The sequence below is a fragment of the Vulpes lagopus genome, chromosome 23 (genome assembly GCF_018345385.1).
Source record: "Vulpes lagopus strain Blue_001 chromosome 23, ASM1834538v1, whole genome shotgun sequence".
NCBI lineage: Eukaryota > Metazoa > Chordata > Mammalia > Carnivora > Canidae > Vulpes > Vulpes lagopus.
The window spans coordinates 19,502,457-19,520,956 of NC_054846.1; the positions used below are offsets into that span (position 1 = coordinate 19,502,457).

The 18,500-nt window shown below is 40.6% G+C and overlaps 1 protein-coding gene across 1 annotated transcript in view; it reads left to right on the forward strand.

The window, feature by feature from the left end:
* SLC10A7 (solute carrier family 10 member 7) overlaps positions 1-18,500 on the forward strand; it is a 241,205-nt gene that overhangs the window by 208,893 nt on the left and 13,812 nt on the right. Inside the window, exon 10 of the mRNA XM_041738490.1 lies at positions 3,012-3,085. Coding sequence (XP_041594424.1) covers positions 3,012-3,085 — 74 coding nt within the window. The remainder of the gene's footprint in view (positions 1-3,011; positions 3,086-18,500) is intronic.

The following is an 18,500-nucleotide window of genomic DNA, read 5'->3' on the forward strand; positions in this document are numbered from 1 at the left end:
ACTCCTGGTCACAAGCCAGTATCCCTGCACACAAGTCAGCCTGAAGAGGCTGCTCTTTGCCAACTGCCCCCTGGACCCCAGATTTTAGCCTCACTCTCCTTTATCTGAAATACACACCTACCCACACCTAAACCTGGCCTTTAAAGCCCAGCTCAATTGTTATTTCCTTCAAGAGGGTCCTCTGTATGCTCCATCATTGTCCCCCATTCCCTGCCAAGCTCAAGATAATCGTTTTCTGGGCAGCCCCAGTGGCCCAGCAGTTTAGCAATGCCTTCAGCCCAGGGTGTGATCCTGGAGACCCAGGATCGAGTCCCACGTCGGGCTCCCTGCATGGAGCCTGCTTCTCCGTCTGCCTCTCTCTCTCTCTGTGCCTCTCTGAAAAAATAAAATCTTTAAAAAAAAAAAAAGATAATCCTTTTCTTTGGTGCCATAACCCTCCTACCCCCTCTTTTTCTCTCTTTCTCAATCTCTCGCTCTCTCTCAATCTCTCTATGTGTGTGTGTGTGTGTGTGTGTGTGTGTGTGTATATACACACACACACATATATATGTGACCATTATATATAATGAACAAAGGGATCAAGGAATATGTCAGCCGTATAGTGCAATGTTTAAAAAGAAATGTAATATCACAATATAAATACGAGAATAAAATGTGGGAACAGTAAGGCAGTCTTATTTTCAAGTCACATATCCATGGAGAATCTTCAACTGAGGTGAGACACCAAAAAACTCAATTTGGGAAGGTGTCCAAAAAGAGCTGGAGGTAAGACTAGTTAGGAAGCATGATAACACATGACTTTTCAGAAGAGAGAAGACCAAAGGAAATTTCCATATTCTCTTAACACAGGGGATGAGGAAGAGGTATAGGAGAAGAAGACCCTTCTCCCCTCCAGTAAGTACATAACAAAGAAAACAGGATGTGTAGATCTATTTAGGGAAGATTTTTCTTCCATTGAAAGTTTTATGTGAGGATGAGGTTACTAAGGAAAGTGGTAGGATCGCTTTCATTAGAGATCCTTAAAAATCGGGTAGATTGTTATATCTGCAACTATATACATATAGAGTCAGGTTCTGGAGCATTTTCCATTTGCTAAATTAAGGCAGGGAACAAATAGTTTCACTGTACCTTCAAATCCTGATTCTGCAGGAAGGAACAGTTTCTAACATAACAAGCACACTAACCACAATAACATTTCTAATCCTTTTGGCTCCTGGTTCTCTATGTCTTCCTGTCCCAAAATAGAAAAATCGGAATATGAAATTCACCGGTACCAATCCCCATAACATTTAATGGAGTTTAGTATATTAATGCTTAATATAACAATCAGAACATAGCAGTTCTGTGCCTATAGTATAGGCACAGAAGGCAGACTTGATTTATTTATTTTTTAATAATAAATTTATTTTTTATTGGTGTTCAATTTGCCAACATACAGAATAACACCCAGTGCTCATCCCATCAAGTGCCCCCCTCAGTGCCCATCACCCATTCACCCCCACCCCCCGCCCTCCTCCCCTTCCACTACCCCTAGTTCGTTTCCCAGAGTTAGGAGTCTTCGTGTTCTGTCTCCCTTTCTGATATTTCCCACACATTTCTTCTCCCTTCCCTTCTATTCCCTTTCACTATTATTTATATTCCCCAAATGAATGATACCATATAATGTTTGTCCTTCTCCGATTGACTTACTTCACTCAGCATAATACCCTCCAGTTCCATCCACGTTGAAGCAAATGGTGGGTATTTGTCATTTCTAATGGCTAAGTAAGCAGACTTGATTTAAATTGTGGCTCTGTCACTTTCTAGCTCTGGGGCCCTGGATAAAGCTACACAACTTTGGTGTCACTCAGTTTTCTCCTCTCTCTGTAGGGTTATTGTATCGCCTACCTTATGGGATAGTTGTCTTCCAATGTATAGACCTTAGAGGAGGATCTGATACACAGTAACTGCTCAAGGAGTGAGAACGTATATTTTTTACTAAAAAATATGATGAAAAATCTTTTTTCATACCATGTTTGATGCCAGAAAGGTATGCTGCTTCTTGAGGGAAACTATTATGGAGATACATTAACACTCTCGAGCCACTGGAAATAATGTCAAGTGATAGGCCTAGTAACTTTGCCAACAGAGGTCCCCACTACATGATTTTCACAAAGCACTACACCACAGCCTGGTTATGTATGTGATCTCCAGAGACCTCCACCACATATTTTTTAGAGCAACTTTATTTTTAATAACCAATAACTAGATAGAGTCCAGCTGTCCTTCCATAGGTGAATGGTTAAACAAATTATGATACATATATGTCATGGGATACTATTTAGCAATAAGAGGAACAAATTAGGGATCCCTGGGTGGCGCAGCGGTTTGGCGCCTGCCTTTGGCCCAGGGCGCGATCCTGGAGACCCGGGATCGAATCCCACATCGGGCTCCCGGTGCATGGAGCCTGCTTCTCCCTCCGCCTGTGTCTCTGCCTCTCTCTCTGTGACTATCATAAATAAAAAAAAAAAAAAAAAAAGAGGAACAAATTATTGATATACACAATGACTTAGATGAGATGAATGTCTAGTGAATTATGCTGAGTAAAAAAAGCCAATCCCAAAGGGTTACATACCATATCATTCCATATACAGAACATTTTGAAATGAAAAAGGTTGGTTTTTTGTTTTGTTTTGTTCTGTTTGAAAAAGGTTTTTGAGCAGCTTGGTGGTTGCCAGAGGTTAGGAAAGAGGGATGGGGAAGGGGTGAGAAGTGGGGTCCACCACACATTTATAAGACTTTCTCTTCATGGATAAATGACTCAGGAATGATTTTCTAAAAAGAAATTCAGACACCTCTCTACATTTGGGCATAGAATTACTTGTATCACCAGGATTGATCAAAATGATATTAACATGAAGGTAGGTACTACCTACTTCATTTGATTTGGGATGTGTTATATATAATATATATATAATATATAATAATTAATATATATATAAGTATTTGTAAAACACTTTTTTTGCCCCTAGGAATAACTCGGGTTTCACACCAGCAGACACTGTGGCTATCATTTTCTGTTCTACACACAAGTCCCTCACACTGGGTAAGTGACTCAGAAAGTTAAAAATCAACTTAAGGGACGCCTGGGTGGCTCAGTGGTTGAGCACCTGCCTTTGGCTCAGGGTGTGATCCCAGGGTCCTGGGATCAAGTCCCACATTGGACTTTATACAGGAAGCCTGCTTCTCTCTCTGCCTATGTCTCTGCCTCTCTCTCTCTCTCTCTGTGTCTCTCATGAATAAATAAATAAAATTTTAAAAAATCAACCTAATGTTATCCTCAGACAGTTATATATTATGATTTTGAAACATAGGCAACTCTTCAAATTAAGTGGAATGGAGTACTGTCCACTCTGTAGATAAAAACCAAAAGCAAGGTGTGGATAGGTCATTCCTTTGAAATGCCATTATTTGATTGAACCAATTTTTGAAGGCCTAAATTTAATACTGTAGGATTTAACTTAATTTGTAATTATGTGGGATCCCTGGATGGCGCAGTGGTTTGGTGCCTGCCTTTGGCCCAGGGCACGATCCTGGAGACCCAGGATCGAATCCCACGTCGGGCTCCCGGTGCATGGAGCCTGCTTCTCCCTCTGCCTATGTCTCTGCCTCTCTCTCTCTCTCTCTCTCTGTGACTATCATAAATAAAAAAAATAAAAATAAAATAAATTTGTAATTATGTTTTTGATTCTCATAAAAAGTTTTCAGTGTGGAAGGTTCACATCAAAAGCTGTAGGAGGGGGTGACAGGGATAGGGAAGGGTGGGGAACTTCAGAAAGTGAATGGGCAAACACATGGCTTTGAAGGTTCTAGAGTTGTCCCTGGAAAATGTTAACTTACTTTTTGGAAGCTTGGAGCAAGGTAGAAATATTGTTACTCTAATCTGATATTGACATTAGTTTAAAGTTCATTTCAGAATGTTATTTCTATAAAGAAACACAATGTAGTTATCATTAATTCAAGCACCCAAAGTGAAATATGTATTTATTTAATGGACAAAAGTTAGATCAAGAAGAAAAGTGCTATTTTCTACTAAGCTTTATCTAGGGTAGTGGCATTGTCCCAATAACCTGCCCAGGTGCCTGAATCCATGCTTTTAGTCACTAAAAGTCATTAAGTGTAGCAGTTGGGTGGCTCAGCAGTTGAGCATCTGCCTTCAGCTCAGGTCGTGATCCCAGGGTCCTGGGATCGAGTCCCACATCGGGCTCCCTGCAGGGAGCCTGCTTTTCCCTTTGCCTATATCTCTGCCTTTCTCTGTGTCTCTCATGAATAGATGAATAGGGTCTTTAAAAAAAAGTCATTAAGTAGTCAGGAATGCTATTGAAATATACATCATTCACAAACTCCTTGAGGTAGTGGGCACATTGTGGTAAAGACTCGCATTAAAAATTACATTTTGGCATGAGACTCACTTAAGAGAATGAAAATCATGACATTGCTCTGTCCATGTTAAAGAAGTTCACTTTGTAAGCTAGAAGACAAAGACATTTCATAATATTTTTACTGACTGCAAGCATATTTGTTTGATAGAATCTGTTGTCAATCTTGCTGAGTTTGGAAAGTGATTTCGAAATTGGACAAACTCTTTAAAGAGCACTTGCTATGTAGGGCTTCAGCTGATCTGAATGAATGATAGATGGCTGACCCTTGAATAATGCAGGAGTAGGGGGCTTTGGGGGAACCAACCCCCCCCCCCGCATAGTCAAAAAACCATGTAAAACTTCTGACTCCCCAAAAACTTAACTATCAATAGCTTACTGTTGATGAGAAGCCTTACTGATAACAGTCGATTAACCATATTTTGTACATTATGTATATTATATACTGTGTTCTTACAATAAAGTAGGCTAGAGAAAAGAAAACGTGATTAAGAAAAGCATAAGGAAGAGAACATACAGTTACAGTACTGTACCGTGTTTATCGAAAAAAATATCTATGTATTAGTGGACCCATGTAGTTCAAACCCATGTTGTTCAAGGGTTAACTGTTTTGAATGTCTATACCTTGCAGTATTTTTGTTAGGCTTTCTTTGTAATATCATCCTATGGAAGTTGAGAGAGCTTTGGAAGCCACATTCCAATCCTAACTTTGTGACTCTGGACAAATTGCTTAACCTCCCTGAACCTTAGCTTTTCATTTGTAAAATGGAGCAGAATAATACTTACTTTATAAGGTTTATGAAGGTTAAAGATACAATGTGTTAAGTACCTAGCACAGCACTTGTACATAACAGGTAGTCAGTACAGGACAGAATGTGTGCAACAACTGCACAGGTGTAGATTGCTGTGGGCCACCTGCAGGAGTTGGTGTGCTTCCTGGCATACAGCACATAGTCTTTTAAGCAGAAGCAGTCTTTTAAGTAGTAGTTGTTATTAGTTCTCATTAGCTCTATTAGTTACAACTATGTTACCATTTCTAGGGCTCCAGTCCCCTGACCCCTCATCCTCTAGATATTTATGTAATAGGCCTGGTTTAATTTTTGACTTCAAAGAAATCATCTTGCACTTTATTTCCCACGTGGTGATGTCTAACGTTCCAAGTCTCCTCAAAAGTAAGGGGCTGTTACAAAGGTAGGGTGTTCAGAGGCGAGTGCTGCCAGATGCCTCAGATGTCCAGAGCCAGAGATCAAATGAGCCCATGTCCTCAGAATAGATGCTGAGCCATGGCCACACCAGATACAGTCCTGCATTTCTCCAACGGGCTTTTAAACCCCATACACTCCTAGGGGTTTGCTTTTGTCAGGAAAACCAAAATGGACATTTTGTCTCTCCACCATGTCCTTCTGTGCCGGAGCTGGCTGTTTTGAACAAAGAGCCTGACCCAAGAAGCATACTGCAGCGTGATCAGTAGTCTTCCCTAGTCTATAAGTAAAATGCCTACCCATTAGATCTTTTTTTTTTTCTCTCTTTTTTATTTTTCTGAATCTCAAAGCTATAGTCTTCTGTTCCCAATGCTTTCTGAAACCTAATTTTCAGGCAAACAGGTGCTCTGAACACCAGTCAGAAGTAGCTGTTTTGCTAAAAAGGGTTGAGTCAATTTGACTTTTGTCTGCTTATACACTTTGTTTTTGCAGTGTTCTCTTGTGAAATAGATCCTTAGGTCCTCCGGTAAGGAGGACATCACGGTACAGAGGATGTGCTGTGACAGTAGCCTGAGCCACAGTCCACTATCTTAAGGGAAATTCTCACCTGCATGGAAATGAAAAAACATCCCACTAAGTGTGAAAAAATCATATTCCAGAAAGCGGGGTATGTATTTCAGAGAATATCACTCAGCGTTATACTGTCTCTCACCTCTGTATTTCACACAAAGGTGAAATACAGTAAATTATAATAGACCTATTTGGCATTTAGAAACTATAGTGACCCTTTTGAGGTCACTATCAAAATATCTTTCCTACTGTTTTTATACACACAGAACACACGCACGAACCTGCATATGACACCTCCAATAGAATACATTAAGTAAGCCTTAGGAGATACTATTCATTATTATATACAGTATTTGTATTTAAGAATAAATCATTGCAGGCTGAGTGGGCCCAGGTAACTAATGAACCAAAGATGAAAACTCTTGCTTGAGAATCCTTCTAAATATTCTCTTGTACCTACACTTCCAATTTATTTTATTGTTCTTGCCTTTGCCCCGTCTCAATCTCTTCAGTGTACTTGCCTCTACACAGATGCTGAATTTGATTCATTGCTTTTATTAGTGCATTTGCCATTGATTGATTAGTTCTTCGTATTAGTACTTTTTCTATTGATTGATTGCAGATGAAGTGACTATTTGACCTTTAATTATGAGGCTTCCTATTGAAAATGACATTGAGCTATGGCTTCACATAATCCATCTGGAAAGCCTGACATGATGCCATTCCCTGGAGTTCGTTCAGGAAGAAAGAGGAGGCCCGAAGGAAGCACTGAGCTATCACTGTGCTTCATCTAAAACAATACTACAGGGCTTGTTTGCTGCTCTCCTATAGTTTCAGCTCAGGGTTGGAGGTAATTTTATATTTTGTCAAGACGGCATCATTTGCTGTGGGTTGCCATGAAAGCCACGAACTCTCCTAAATTCTTCTCTGAGAGTTTGATGCCAGTATTTGTATAATAATGACAAGGTATTTTACATAGCAGAGATTGAAGAACAGCTTGTAGCCTGGTTAACAATGGCTCAGTGCACAGTCAGTCAATAGATCTCATCAAGAGAGTAATTCGATCCAAGATACTCTGTGGAATTAGTATTTTACTTTTATTTTATTTATCTTTTTCTCTTGAGTATTCGGATCACTTTGCTTATCTAGAGTTTCAGTATATGTAAAAAAAAAAAAAAAAAGTTCTCACAACGCCAAGAAAGAAAATGTTTCAGGATGTTTGAGATCCTTAAGTATATATTTATATTAGTTTTTCATGTTTTTAAACAGCACAATGAAAGCATGTACTCTCATAGCGTGTCAGCTGTTGGCAGTCGATTGTGAGACGCTCAGTCATTTCTTATTTCTAAGAGCATTTCGGAATTGAAGGAATGCTATTTAAATTTTAGAGTATTGTGATCAACACTATTACAGGTCCACTGTATGTCTTACCATTTCTAGACACTGCATACAAAGGTGAATCAAGGCAGGTATTCCCTCACATTGTTTATACTTCATTATGAGTCCAGGGTTGCAGTCACACAGCTGAACTGCGACAAGAAACTATTAAGCAACCATTCTATTAAAGCAAAAAGAATATAACTTTATGGCAAGGCACTGGGATTCTGGAAAGAGTGAAAAGAACACATACCTGATTTTAGCCCAGATTCAGGTTCCAATTCTCTCACCAAAAGCTGGAACAAATCATGTAACTGCTGTGGGCCTCAACTTCCTCATCTGTTAAGTGGGAAGATGGACAAGACAGCATGTGACATTCCTCCCAGGCTCAAGTTTCTGTGAGTCTGTGCTCAATGACTGATATTTCCATTCCTTAAGATAGCAGTTTCCCTGCCATGTATGAAAGAGAAAAGAGTTCGCAAACAATTCTGTAAGTGATGGTATAATACTACAGGGAAGGAAATACAGCTCTTGCTTCTTCTGAAAGAGGTTAAAGAAACAGAATCTGCAAAGGATCTTATTTTCAGTTTTACTTGGAAGCTATCTGAGAATGTGACAGGGCTACTTGCCACTTGGGCTGAAGAGATCACTTAATAACATCTGCATTCTTTTCTCAAGAGGAGATGGGATTGAACTACAGAAGTTTCTGTTTCTGTTGTTCTTTTCCCCTAAAACTTACCTGTGACCCTATTTGGTGTATAGAATTAAACTGCCCCATGACTGGGAAGCACTTTTTAAAGCATTGAGCTGAGTAAATCATGTAACCTGAAAACCTTGACTATTAGGAGGTCAGTAATTATAGTGCTTACAAAGAGATGGAAAAATTTTACAGGCTTACCCCAGACCATATAACTAATGGAGACCAGATTCTCAGCCTCCCAACTTCCAGAACCGCACTGGGTAGTAAGATATGACAGCACTTTGAAGATCAAAAGGTGCTATACTGATTCCACATACTGTAAATGTGTGATCTTGGTGTGAGTTTGGAGTATTTTATTATTTAAAAAAGAAAATCACTTCTGATGACATTGCTAATTATAAAATAGTTTAAAAATACTCAGTATCTATCATTGTCCCCATAAGCACATATTTCCACATGGCCCAGTCATAAGCTGGTACTCATTCCTTCCACCTTCTTTAATAACAGTAAGTTATATTCTTCCCTCCCCTGTGCTCATCGGTTTGGTTTCTTAAGTTCCACATATGAGTGGAATCATATGGTATTTGTCTTTCTCTGACTGACTTATTTCACTCAGCCTTATACCCTCTAGCTCCCTCCACATCGTTGCAAATGCAAGATTTCATTCTTTTCAATAGCTGACTAATATTCCTTTATATACATACCACATCCTGTCCATCCATCTGTCAATGGACATCTGGGCTCTTCCCACAGTTTGGCTGTTGTGGGCATTGCTGCATAAAAACTGGGGTGCAGATGCCCCTTCGCATCACTATATTTGTATCCTTTGGATAAATACCTACTAGTGCAATTGCTGGGATATAGGGCAATTTACTTTTAACTTTTTGAGGAATCTCCATAGTGTTTTCTAGGTGATTGCACCAGTTTGCATTCCCATCACCAGAGTAAAACAGAGTGGGTGGCAAACCATAAGAGACTCTGAACTATAGGAAACAAACTGAGAGTTGCTGGAGGGGAGGTAGATGGAAGGATGGGGTACCTGGGTGAAGGGCTTTAGGAGGACACATGATGTAATGAGCACTGGATGTTACATGCGACTGATGAATCACTAAATTCTATCCATGAAACTAGTAATAGACTATATATTGACTAAATTGAATTTAAATAAAAAATAAAAATAAATAAGATTTCAAGAGACATAATACCCCCCTCAAAAAAAGTTATATTCTATATTCTATTTAAACTGAGTCTTAATGAGCCAGCCCCTGCCTTTCATGAGGCATCACTGTCTCTACTCTTTTCTTTCAAACTAAGAGACATGGTGGTGTATGACAATAAACTGTTAAAGTGGAAATAAAAATCCAGAGTAGAGACTAAAAAATAGATGTTTGTGTTCAAGCAGTAGCCATAAATATATTTCTGTCCTGCGGTTTGCTGCTAGAGTAAAGGTTCCATAATGAAAGGCATTTTGGGGACCATTTGATAGATTCTTAAAGATGCCACTGAAATTATAGACAGTAGATTTTAGTACTATGCTAAATGAAAGTGAGGGAGTATCTGCCATTTTGTACCATTTTCTGATCCATATAAAGAAAGAAAGAAATGAAGTTCTCAAAGTGATACACTTAGGTTCCTCAGAGGTTTGTGAATTATTTTGTTTTGAGTTTTTGATTCTGAATTTGGTGTCTGAAAATCATTACTAGCATATCTAGACTTATATAATAAAAAAAATTTAGGAAGTTCCCAGGTCCTAGGCAGCAAGTATGAAATTAAAGATAATAAAACCTCTTTGGTTTTTGGGTTTATTACCCTGACCCTCAGGTACCATTAATCTCAAAGATATGCCAGGAGATGTTCATCTGGAAGATGAGCACCCTGATACCCCACATGCTTCTCCTTCTTCATGTTTCCTATGCCATAGATTGTCAAATGTATTTAACTACAACCTGCAGTTACAAATACATTTTATAGTGTGATCTAGGATGCATTGCCTGTCGTAAAAGGTTTACAAAATAATCTGCACTCTTACTTTATGTGATATACATTCCATATGTGATACATATGTGATACATTCCATATTCTATACAAGTGGTAGATAAAACCTATTAAATTGATGTGCAACTCATTAATGGGTCATAATCCAAAGTCTGAAAATTATTACCTTATACCTTCTTGGTGAGATTTTATCCTCTTCCTCAGATAGTTACCATGTAGGCTTTAGCTTCTACTGTCTTTTTTTATTTAAACTTTAACCCAAATTTCTGATACCATGTAGGAATCCAAGCTAAATTAAAACTCAGAACAATTCTTGATTTGTGGTTATAGGAGATCATCTGCATTTAGGTTTTATTAATACAGCTTATAGTACAGAATTTCTACACCTTTTTTAATTTATTTTTTAATTGTGTCTCTATTCATCATGTTTTCAATAGTAGTAGGAATAATGATAACAGCTAACAGTAATTGGGTACTTAATAGGCAAATACTGTGCTATGTGCTTGTTACATGAAGTAATTTACTTGAAAATAGCTTTGTGTTCATAGTGTGGCATCACATATGTATGTACTAGTTAGGGCCAGTTGCTCCAATGGAAAATTCTCACCCAAGTGTTCAGCTACTATTTTATCAGAAAGGAAATACTCCAGAGGCAGCTCCAACAAATGCTTTTGTTATCTATATCTTTCAACCAGAGATTTTTGCTAATCTGCATAATGCATTCTGAAATAGGTTTTTATTGATGAAATTACCAGCTTGTTACTTAGCATGATAAATGTAATGAATGAACTCTCACTGATATGTAGACTGCCTGAAAACTTTAGAGCTACTTCCTACTTTTTACAAAGAATCTAGTCAGTCCAGTGGCTCGAATATGAAATCCTCAGGTCTGTGCTGGAGGCTCATCCCTGCGTGGTTTTGTGCTCTGTTGCTATGAGTAGGACCTGTGGTTGCCTGAGGCTGACTGTAAGGATCACAGAATCCTGCTCTAGAATGTTGCTGTGTGTTCTTTGAGAGGACCTCATGCAAGGGGCTAGTGAGAGCACTTGAAAGGTCAGAATTGGAGCTTTGAGTGGACAGGATAGGTTGTTTAAACTGTGTTTGTGTGTGACTACTAATATGTGTTCAGTTAAAAATACCTGGGTAGGGGGATCCCTAGGTGGCTGAGCGGTTTGGCGCCTGCCTTTGGCCCAGGGCATGATCCTGGAGACCCAGGATCAAATCCCACGTTGGGCTCCCTGCGTGGAGCCTGCTTCTCCCTCTACCTGTGTCTCTGCCTCTTTCTCTCTCTGTGTCTCTCATGAATAAATAGATAAAATCTTTAAAAAATAAAAAATAAATAAAAATACCTGGGTATGTGGCAGCTTGCTTTCATTCAAACCTGCTAGCCAGCTTATGGGGGTGTAGCTCATCTTCACCTACCTTAAAATTCTTTCTTTGGCCACTACACATTATCTGCCAGAAAGAATCAGAAACTTCTTCACGACAACCCTGGTATAGGTCACTTCCCAACAGTTCTTTACACACACCAGCTCACATTACTTTCACAATCACCCCATATAGGGAAAGTGAGGTTCCTAAGTGATAGGCAGCTTACCCGAGTCACATGACCCAGGTGGCAGAACCAGAACTCACACCAAGTCTGACTCTTAGCCACGTGCTGAACTGTGATGAGAGTTCTTCAGAAAGTTTTCTGCTCTAGTATCAGACCTGCGGTCCACTAGCAATACAAAATTTAGGCTAGATGATCTCTGGGGCCCTTCTTATTCTAACGTTATATAATTCTCTGATTTTGAAAGGTATTCAGCTTTAGAATCTTGAGCCTTTAGAGGGGTACCTTAAGATCAATATTTCTCCAAGGATGGCCTTCTAAATTACAGCAAGTCACTTCCTTTAAAGAAACAAAAAAGGAGATGAATTCATCTGATTCAGAATTTTTAAGAATAAGCCCCTAGGGTCCAATTTTTGAAATATACCAAAAAAATAGTATTATGCATCTGAAAGTTTAGAGCCACCATAATACATGCATCCAGAATCACCTCTTGGTTTCCAAAGATGGTGGCTCACCCGCCTAGGTCTTTAGGGATGCTTTTGACCTAGCAGAGCATTCAGGTAAGTTTTGTGTTAGTGCTTTTTAATGATAGTGAAAATTAGTTTGGGTCAACTTGGCTTGGTTGATTTGGGGTCTTGTTTTGTTTGTTTGTTTGTTTGTTTGTTTGCTTGTTTTTAACTTTAGTCTGGCTATGATGTGGATACTTTTTATCTCATTATTAGCCAAAAGGAGATACTTAGAACATAGATGCTCATGACATACTACAAAGTACCATTAAAAGATAAGCAATAAATTTTAAAAATAACTCCGTAGGCTTGGATTCTGATTTCTCGGAATCACTTACCTGGTTCCACAGCTTCAGTATGTGATATTGTGGTTATGTGTAGGAAGGATAAAAATTTGCTTCTGTTTCTCTAATCTATACCTATATTTGTGCCTGAACTTCAAAGGTCTTTTGAGTTCCCTTTGCATCAATCTGGTTAAACCACAGCATTTAGATGTGGAAGTATGCCAGTATTTCACAAGGCATAGCCTGATCAAAGGAAAGCCATTCATTTAGTGCCTACCCATCACCCTTAACAGTCACTCCGAAAGTGAAGCTTTCTTTCTTTAAGCTAAGAGTAAAGTTTAGGCATGTTTAAAATAATTTCAGCATGCCTGGTATTTGAAAGTTACCCTTATATAAGTCCTTTCATGAAAAGAAATATATAAAATCAGTGTAACTGATAGCATGGAAAGACTTTTAAAAAAAAAGAAAGAAAAGAAAGGCACCTGGGTGGCTCATTTAGTTAAGCCTCCAACTCTTGATTTTGGCTCAGGTCATGATCTCAAGGTCCTGGGATCAAGCCCTGCTTCGGGCTCCCTGCTCAGTGGGGAATCTGCTTCTCTCTCTCCCTCTGCCCCTCTTCCCCTGCTCATGCTTACTCTCTCTGTCTCTCTCTCTCTCTCTCTCTGAAATAAATAAATAAATCCGTTTTTAAAAGAATTAAATTAAAATTTAAAAAGAAAGAAAAGAAACACAAGATAGATAGAATCTCTGCTTTCCAGAAGTCAGCACTCTGAAAGGGACAGCAACCCAAACAGAACCACAAGCACTTATCCATAAGCTGTAGACAGATGAAGGTTTTGGCAGCACCCTAGAGAGGAAGTCTCTTCCTGTGGCAATCCTCAGCAGTCACAAAAGCTTTAGGAATGCTTCAGACCTCACCCTGGATGATTTCAGTGGCAAGCCCCTTCCCTGTTCAGTCCTATAAACTACTGAAATCTGAGCCCCACAGTAGTATCTCATAATGCTATTTCTAACCATAATCATAACAATAATCATAATCATTTTGGGGGTGCTGACTCTATGCCAGGTACCGAACTACGCACTTGACCAACACTGCCTCACTGAAACCTCCAACTCTCCAAGACAGTTATTTTAACCTCATTTTAAACAGATATGGAAACTTAAAGGTATAAGGGTTAGATCACCTGATCATATAGCTGACAGGCAGCATGGTCAGGATTTAAACCCAGGCCTCTGACATCAAAGACCAGGTCCTTGGGATCCCTGGGTGGCGCAGCGGTTTGGCACCTGCCCTTGGCCCAGGGCGCGATCCTGGAGACCCGGGATCGAATCCCATGTCGGGCTCCCAGTGCATGGAGCCTGCTTCTCCCTCTGCCTGTGTCTCTGCCTCTCTCTCTCTCTCTGTGACTATCATAAATAAATAAAAATTAAAAAAAAAAAAAAAAAAAACAAAGACCAGGTCCTTTCCATCACATCACCCAGACTTCTAGAAATATCTAAGAATGGTGTGTTAGCTGTCTGCCTCTCGTTTAGCCTCAGTGATGGGACCAGAGCAAGAGGGGCCAGTGTGTACCTGCACCAGCCTCATGGCAGCTGATCGTGGCTTGCATGGGCACCCTGAAGTATGTACAAAATGCTTATCAAGCTGTAGGTCTCCAATATCAACTTTTAGTGCATCAAGTTAGTGCAGACTTTTAATTCCCGAGCTTCATATTTATTTCAAAGTAAAAACCACCCACCCACATAGTTAGAAGTAGCTCTAAGGAGGTTAATGTCACACATTAATAATCAATAATGTACCCAAAGTCATATACACTCCATGCTTCTGAAAGGGAAATGCCACAAGAAATGAGGGGAACACAATTATGGTGTTCTGGAGCTTGTCCATTCTGATGAGGCCTTTGCACATCCAGGAGAGCTGACAGCAGCCCATCTCCCAGTGCTTCCCACTAGCTCTACACTCGCTGTCAGTTGCAGAGGGGTTTGGTCTTTATTATTATTATTAATATTTAGAAAGCTTGCCCGTAGCAGTACTAAAATGTGCATCACAGAACAACAGTTGTTTACTGTGTTTGAAGTGAAGACTCTCACCCAGGAGATCTCATTCACTTGAAGTTCGTGTCTCTCAATCTCCACTTGCAAACAGAGACCTGTGAATAACAATTGTCATTTCAGAGGTGCATCTCTCCAATTATTTATTTGGTCGTGTCTCTTCCCAGAAGTTCCCTTAATTGAATCAGACACTATAAACCAGTGTGCATGTATCTATTGACAGCCAGCTCTGTGCCTCTTTACAGCAAAGAACAAACAAGCCCGCAGCTGCAAAACAAGGGGGACACCCACCACTTCCTTGTCCCCCTCTACAGCCCCATCCAAACAACTCCAGCCAGAAATTAAAGTTAGCTGCCCACTTTTTTAATGCCATGGGGTACTCGGTAGGTTTTTGACAAGTTACTGTGGGGGCAAGAGGAGATATAAAATTGGACACAACTCAAAAGCTTTCTGGGCCCCAGGAAGCCGGCTCTTTGGAATGTCATCTCCCCTGAAGCTAAGCACAGTAATGATGGCATGGCAGTGCCACTTCCCAGACCTGCCTTCGCTGCATGTTTGCTCTATGTAGTGGTACTCTCAGTACTATAACTAGTGTATCTAGTACTAGTGCTCTAGTACTACTAGAACAAACTTTCTACGCATTAATAAAAAACAAACCCTTCCGCACTGACAGTGGAAAACCAGACAGAAACCACTGGTGCCGATGAAAAGGTGCTTTTAAAACACAATTTACTTGATCCATTCATTTGCTCACCAAGTGTTTATTTAGTGCTTACTTGTATGACAGGCCCCGTTCCAGGGACAGCAGTGAACAAAGGACAGAAAAGTTCTTGCCTTATCTAGCTCCCTTACCAGCAGGATTAAACAGACAAACACTTAAACATGTAACTATCCGGTGATGATAAATGTCATACAGAAAGAGAGAATCATTATATGGGAAGGGGAATAGGGAGAATGGGAGACTAGGAGTACCAGAGTGGAGGTGGGAAACTTTTAGACTTAAAGGGGGCATTGGATCAAAGTCCAGGAGGAACCAGGGAGTGAGCCATGTGGGCATCTAAGGCAAGGAGACTCCAAGTGAAGGGGACGGTGAGGGCAAAGGACCTGAGGCAACAGCGTGGTAGGCCAGCTGGAGGACAAGGAAAAGGCCAGTATTTGGAGAGGGCAGTGAGGAAGGGAGAGGCTGTAGGAGCCATGGCACAAGGTAGTGGAAGAAGGGTGAGTGGTACTGTAAAAGGCTTGTTGGCCATTATAAGGACTAAACCTTTCACTCAGAATGAGAGGGGATGCCACTGGAAGGTTTTGGGTAGGCTAGTGACAAGATCCAACTTGCACTATGAAAGGACCCCTATGGGGCAACCCCGGTGGCGCAGCGGTTTAGTGCTGCCTGCAGCCTGGGGTGTGATCCTGGAGATGTGGGACTCAGTCCCGCATCGGGCTTCCTGCATGGAGCCTGCTTCTCCCTCTGCCTGTGTCTCTGCCTCTCTCTCTCTCTCTCTCTGAATAAATTTTTTTTTAATCTTTAAAAAAGAAGAAGAAGAAGAAGAAAGGACCCCTATGGCTGCTGGGTTAAATAAAAGCCTGGGGTTGGATGGGCAGAAAGAAGGGGACAGCCCATGAGGAAAGAAAGGCCAGTTAAAAAGCTTTACTCCAGACAAGAGTTTAGGGTCAAAGTGGTAAGAGTAGTGGAATTGGTATTGGATCCTGGACGTAATTCTGAACACAGAGCTTACAGGACTTCCTGATAAACTGGATATGCTTATAAGAGAAAGGGGAATTCAAGATATTCCAGGGCGTTTGGCCTGAGGAGCTGGAAGACTGGAATTGCCACTTACTGGATTAGGGAAGGTGGCAAAGGAACAGATTTTGGTGGTATAAGGGGGATGCGGGGAAGTGTCAACAGTTCTGTTTTGAATATGTTAAGTTTGACATGTCTTCTCAATATCCAGTGGAGAGTTGGCCTTGTGAGTCTAGAATTTTCATCATATAGAGGTTATTTTAAGTTCGCGGGACTGGATGAGATCACTAAGGAGGATGGAGATGGAGGAAAAAGGCACTCTGAGGACTGAGGATGAGATCACTAAGGAGGATGGAGATGGAGGAAAAAGGCACTCTGAGGACTGAGCCTTCAGGCACGTCAGAGGTTAGAGAGGATGTGAAGTTATTTTGATAATAAAATGGTATGAAATTCTAAATCAGCCAGACATATTGACATCCAAACTTGCAGGCCTGTATTCTTCTCCTGCCTCACAAGGCTAAAGTGAACATTGAATCAGAAAAGTCAATGTGAAGACACTTTGAAACCTTAAGGAGCGGGCTCTCATGTATATGCGGTGCCTACCTCGTGCCAGGCACTGTGTCAGGCACATACGTGCCTTATTATCTCAGGTAAGCTTCATGACAGCCCTGCTGTTATTAATCCCACCATCCAAAGTAGAAAACTCTGCTTCCGTGAGGTCAGATAACTCACCCCAGTTCACACTATGAGTAAACAGCAGAAACAGCACACGAGACCATCTGTCTACCTCCAGAATCTTCTAGAGTCCTCTTGCTCCCCCTTCTTACCAGAGCTGGCTTCTCAGCCCAGCTCACATTAGAATCACCTGAGAGCCAGCCATCCAAGAACCATGATGCCCAGACCCCTCCCCATTGCCATTAAGTTGGAATCTCTCAGGATAGATGCAGGCATCAGACATCCTAAAAGCCACTCAGGTGATTCTGACGTGTAGCTGGGTCTGAGACATTAGCCTGCTTTCTGTGTTGGTGTACGTTTATGCCCTACTGTGTTCCAGCAAGACTGCAACACAGGATGCTATCTACTCATTTGTTGATGAAAGTGGCCGCTTGTTTGTACTGACTTGTGAAAATCCACAGTTCTCTTAAATAGGTGAAGTACTCAGAGGTTAAGAAAAACTGAAGGGATTAGGAAAACATCATTGTGTCCAGAAATGGCTCCCAGGGCTTTCTCAATTCCTTCCTCTGCCTACAAACCTTCTAAATGAGACTGTAACTCCCCAATTTTTGTATCATTCAGAATAAATAAAGGGCGGGAGGCGGCTGGTAGGACATCACCTAGCCAAGTTAAACCACAGAAACCCGAGCTGACCTTTTTAAAACATGAATTTAGGGGGTCTAGGAGGCTCAGTTGGTTGAGTGTCCAACTTGTGATTTCAGCTCAGGTTATGATCTCATGGGTCGTGAGATCAAGCCCTGCATCGGTGTCCACACTCAGCAGAGAGTTGGCTTGAGATTCTCTCTCTCTCTCTCTCTCTCTCTCTCTCTCTCTCTCTCTCTCTCTCTCTCTCTCTCTCCTGCGGCTCTTCCCCTCTGCGTGCTCTATCTCAAGTAAAGAAATCTTAAAAAAAATTAAATAAAACAGATGGATTTAAGGATAAATAGTGCTGATTTCTAATTCCTAAAGCAAAACTGCCTCATTCTTTTGTGTCAGGAGACATCTCTTCTGAGGTTTGATGTACATCATAAACGTGGTACCATCAAGACAGAAATTACCACCAGAGGGTGATTAATGGCCATGTTGACAAAACCAAAAATGTATATTAAAAAAACACTGTACAGTTGTGTCAGAGCTTACTCACATTTACCACTTAATTAAGACGTGGAAGCCTTCTGGAAGTGCCACTATCTGCTTTTAAGAGGATTATCAGTGCAGAATTTGAGGAGCACCAAGTTTAGAGGGTGGGAGTGGTGCACATGTCCCATCCATCAGCTTCTTTTTGCCTTGGACTTAAAAGGTTTGAGTGTTTTTCTTCATTTATGTACAAACACATTTAAAAACTTCTGTAACACTAAACAAGGCTTTCCAGAGCCAGAGTTCAGTGAATTC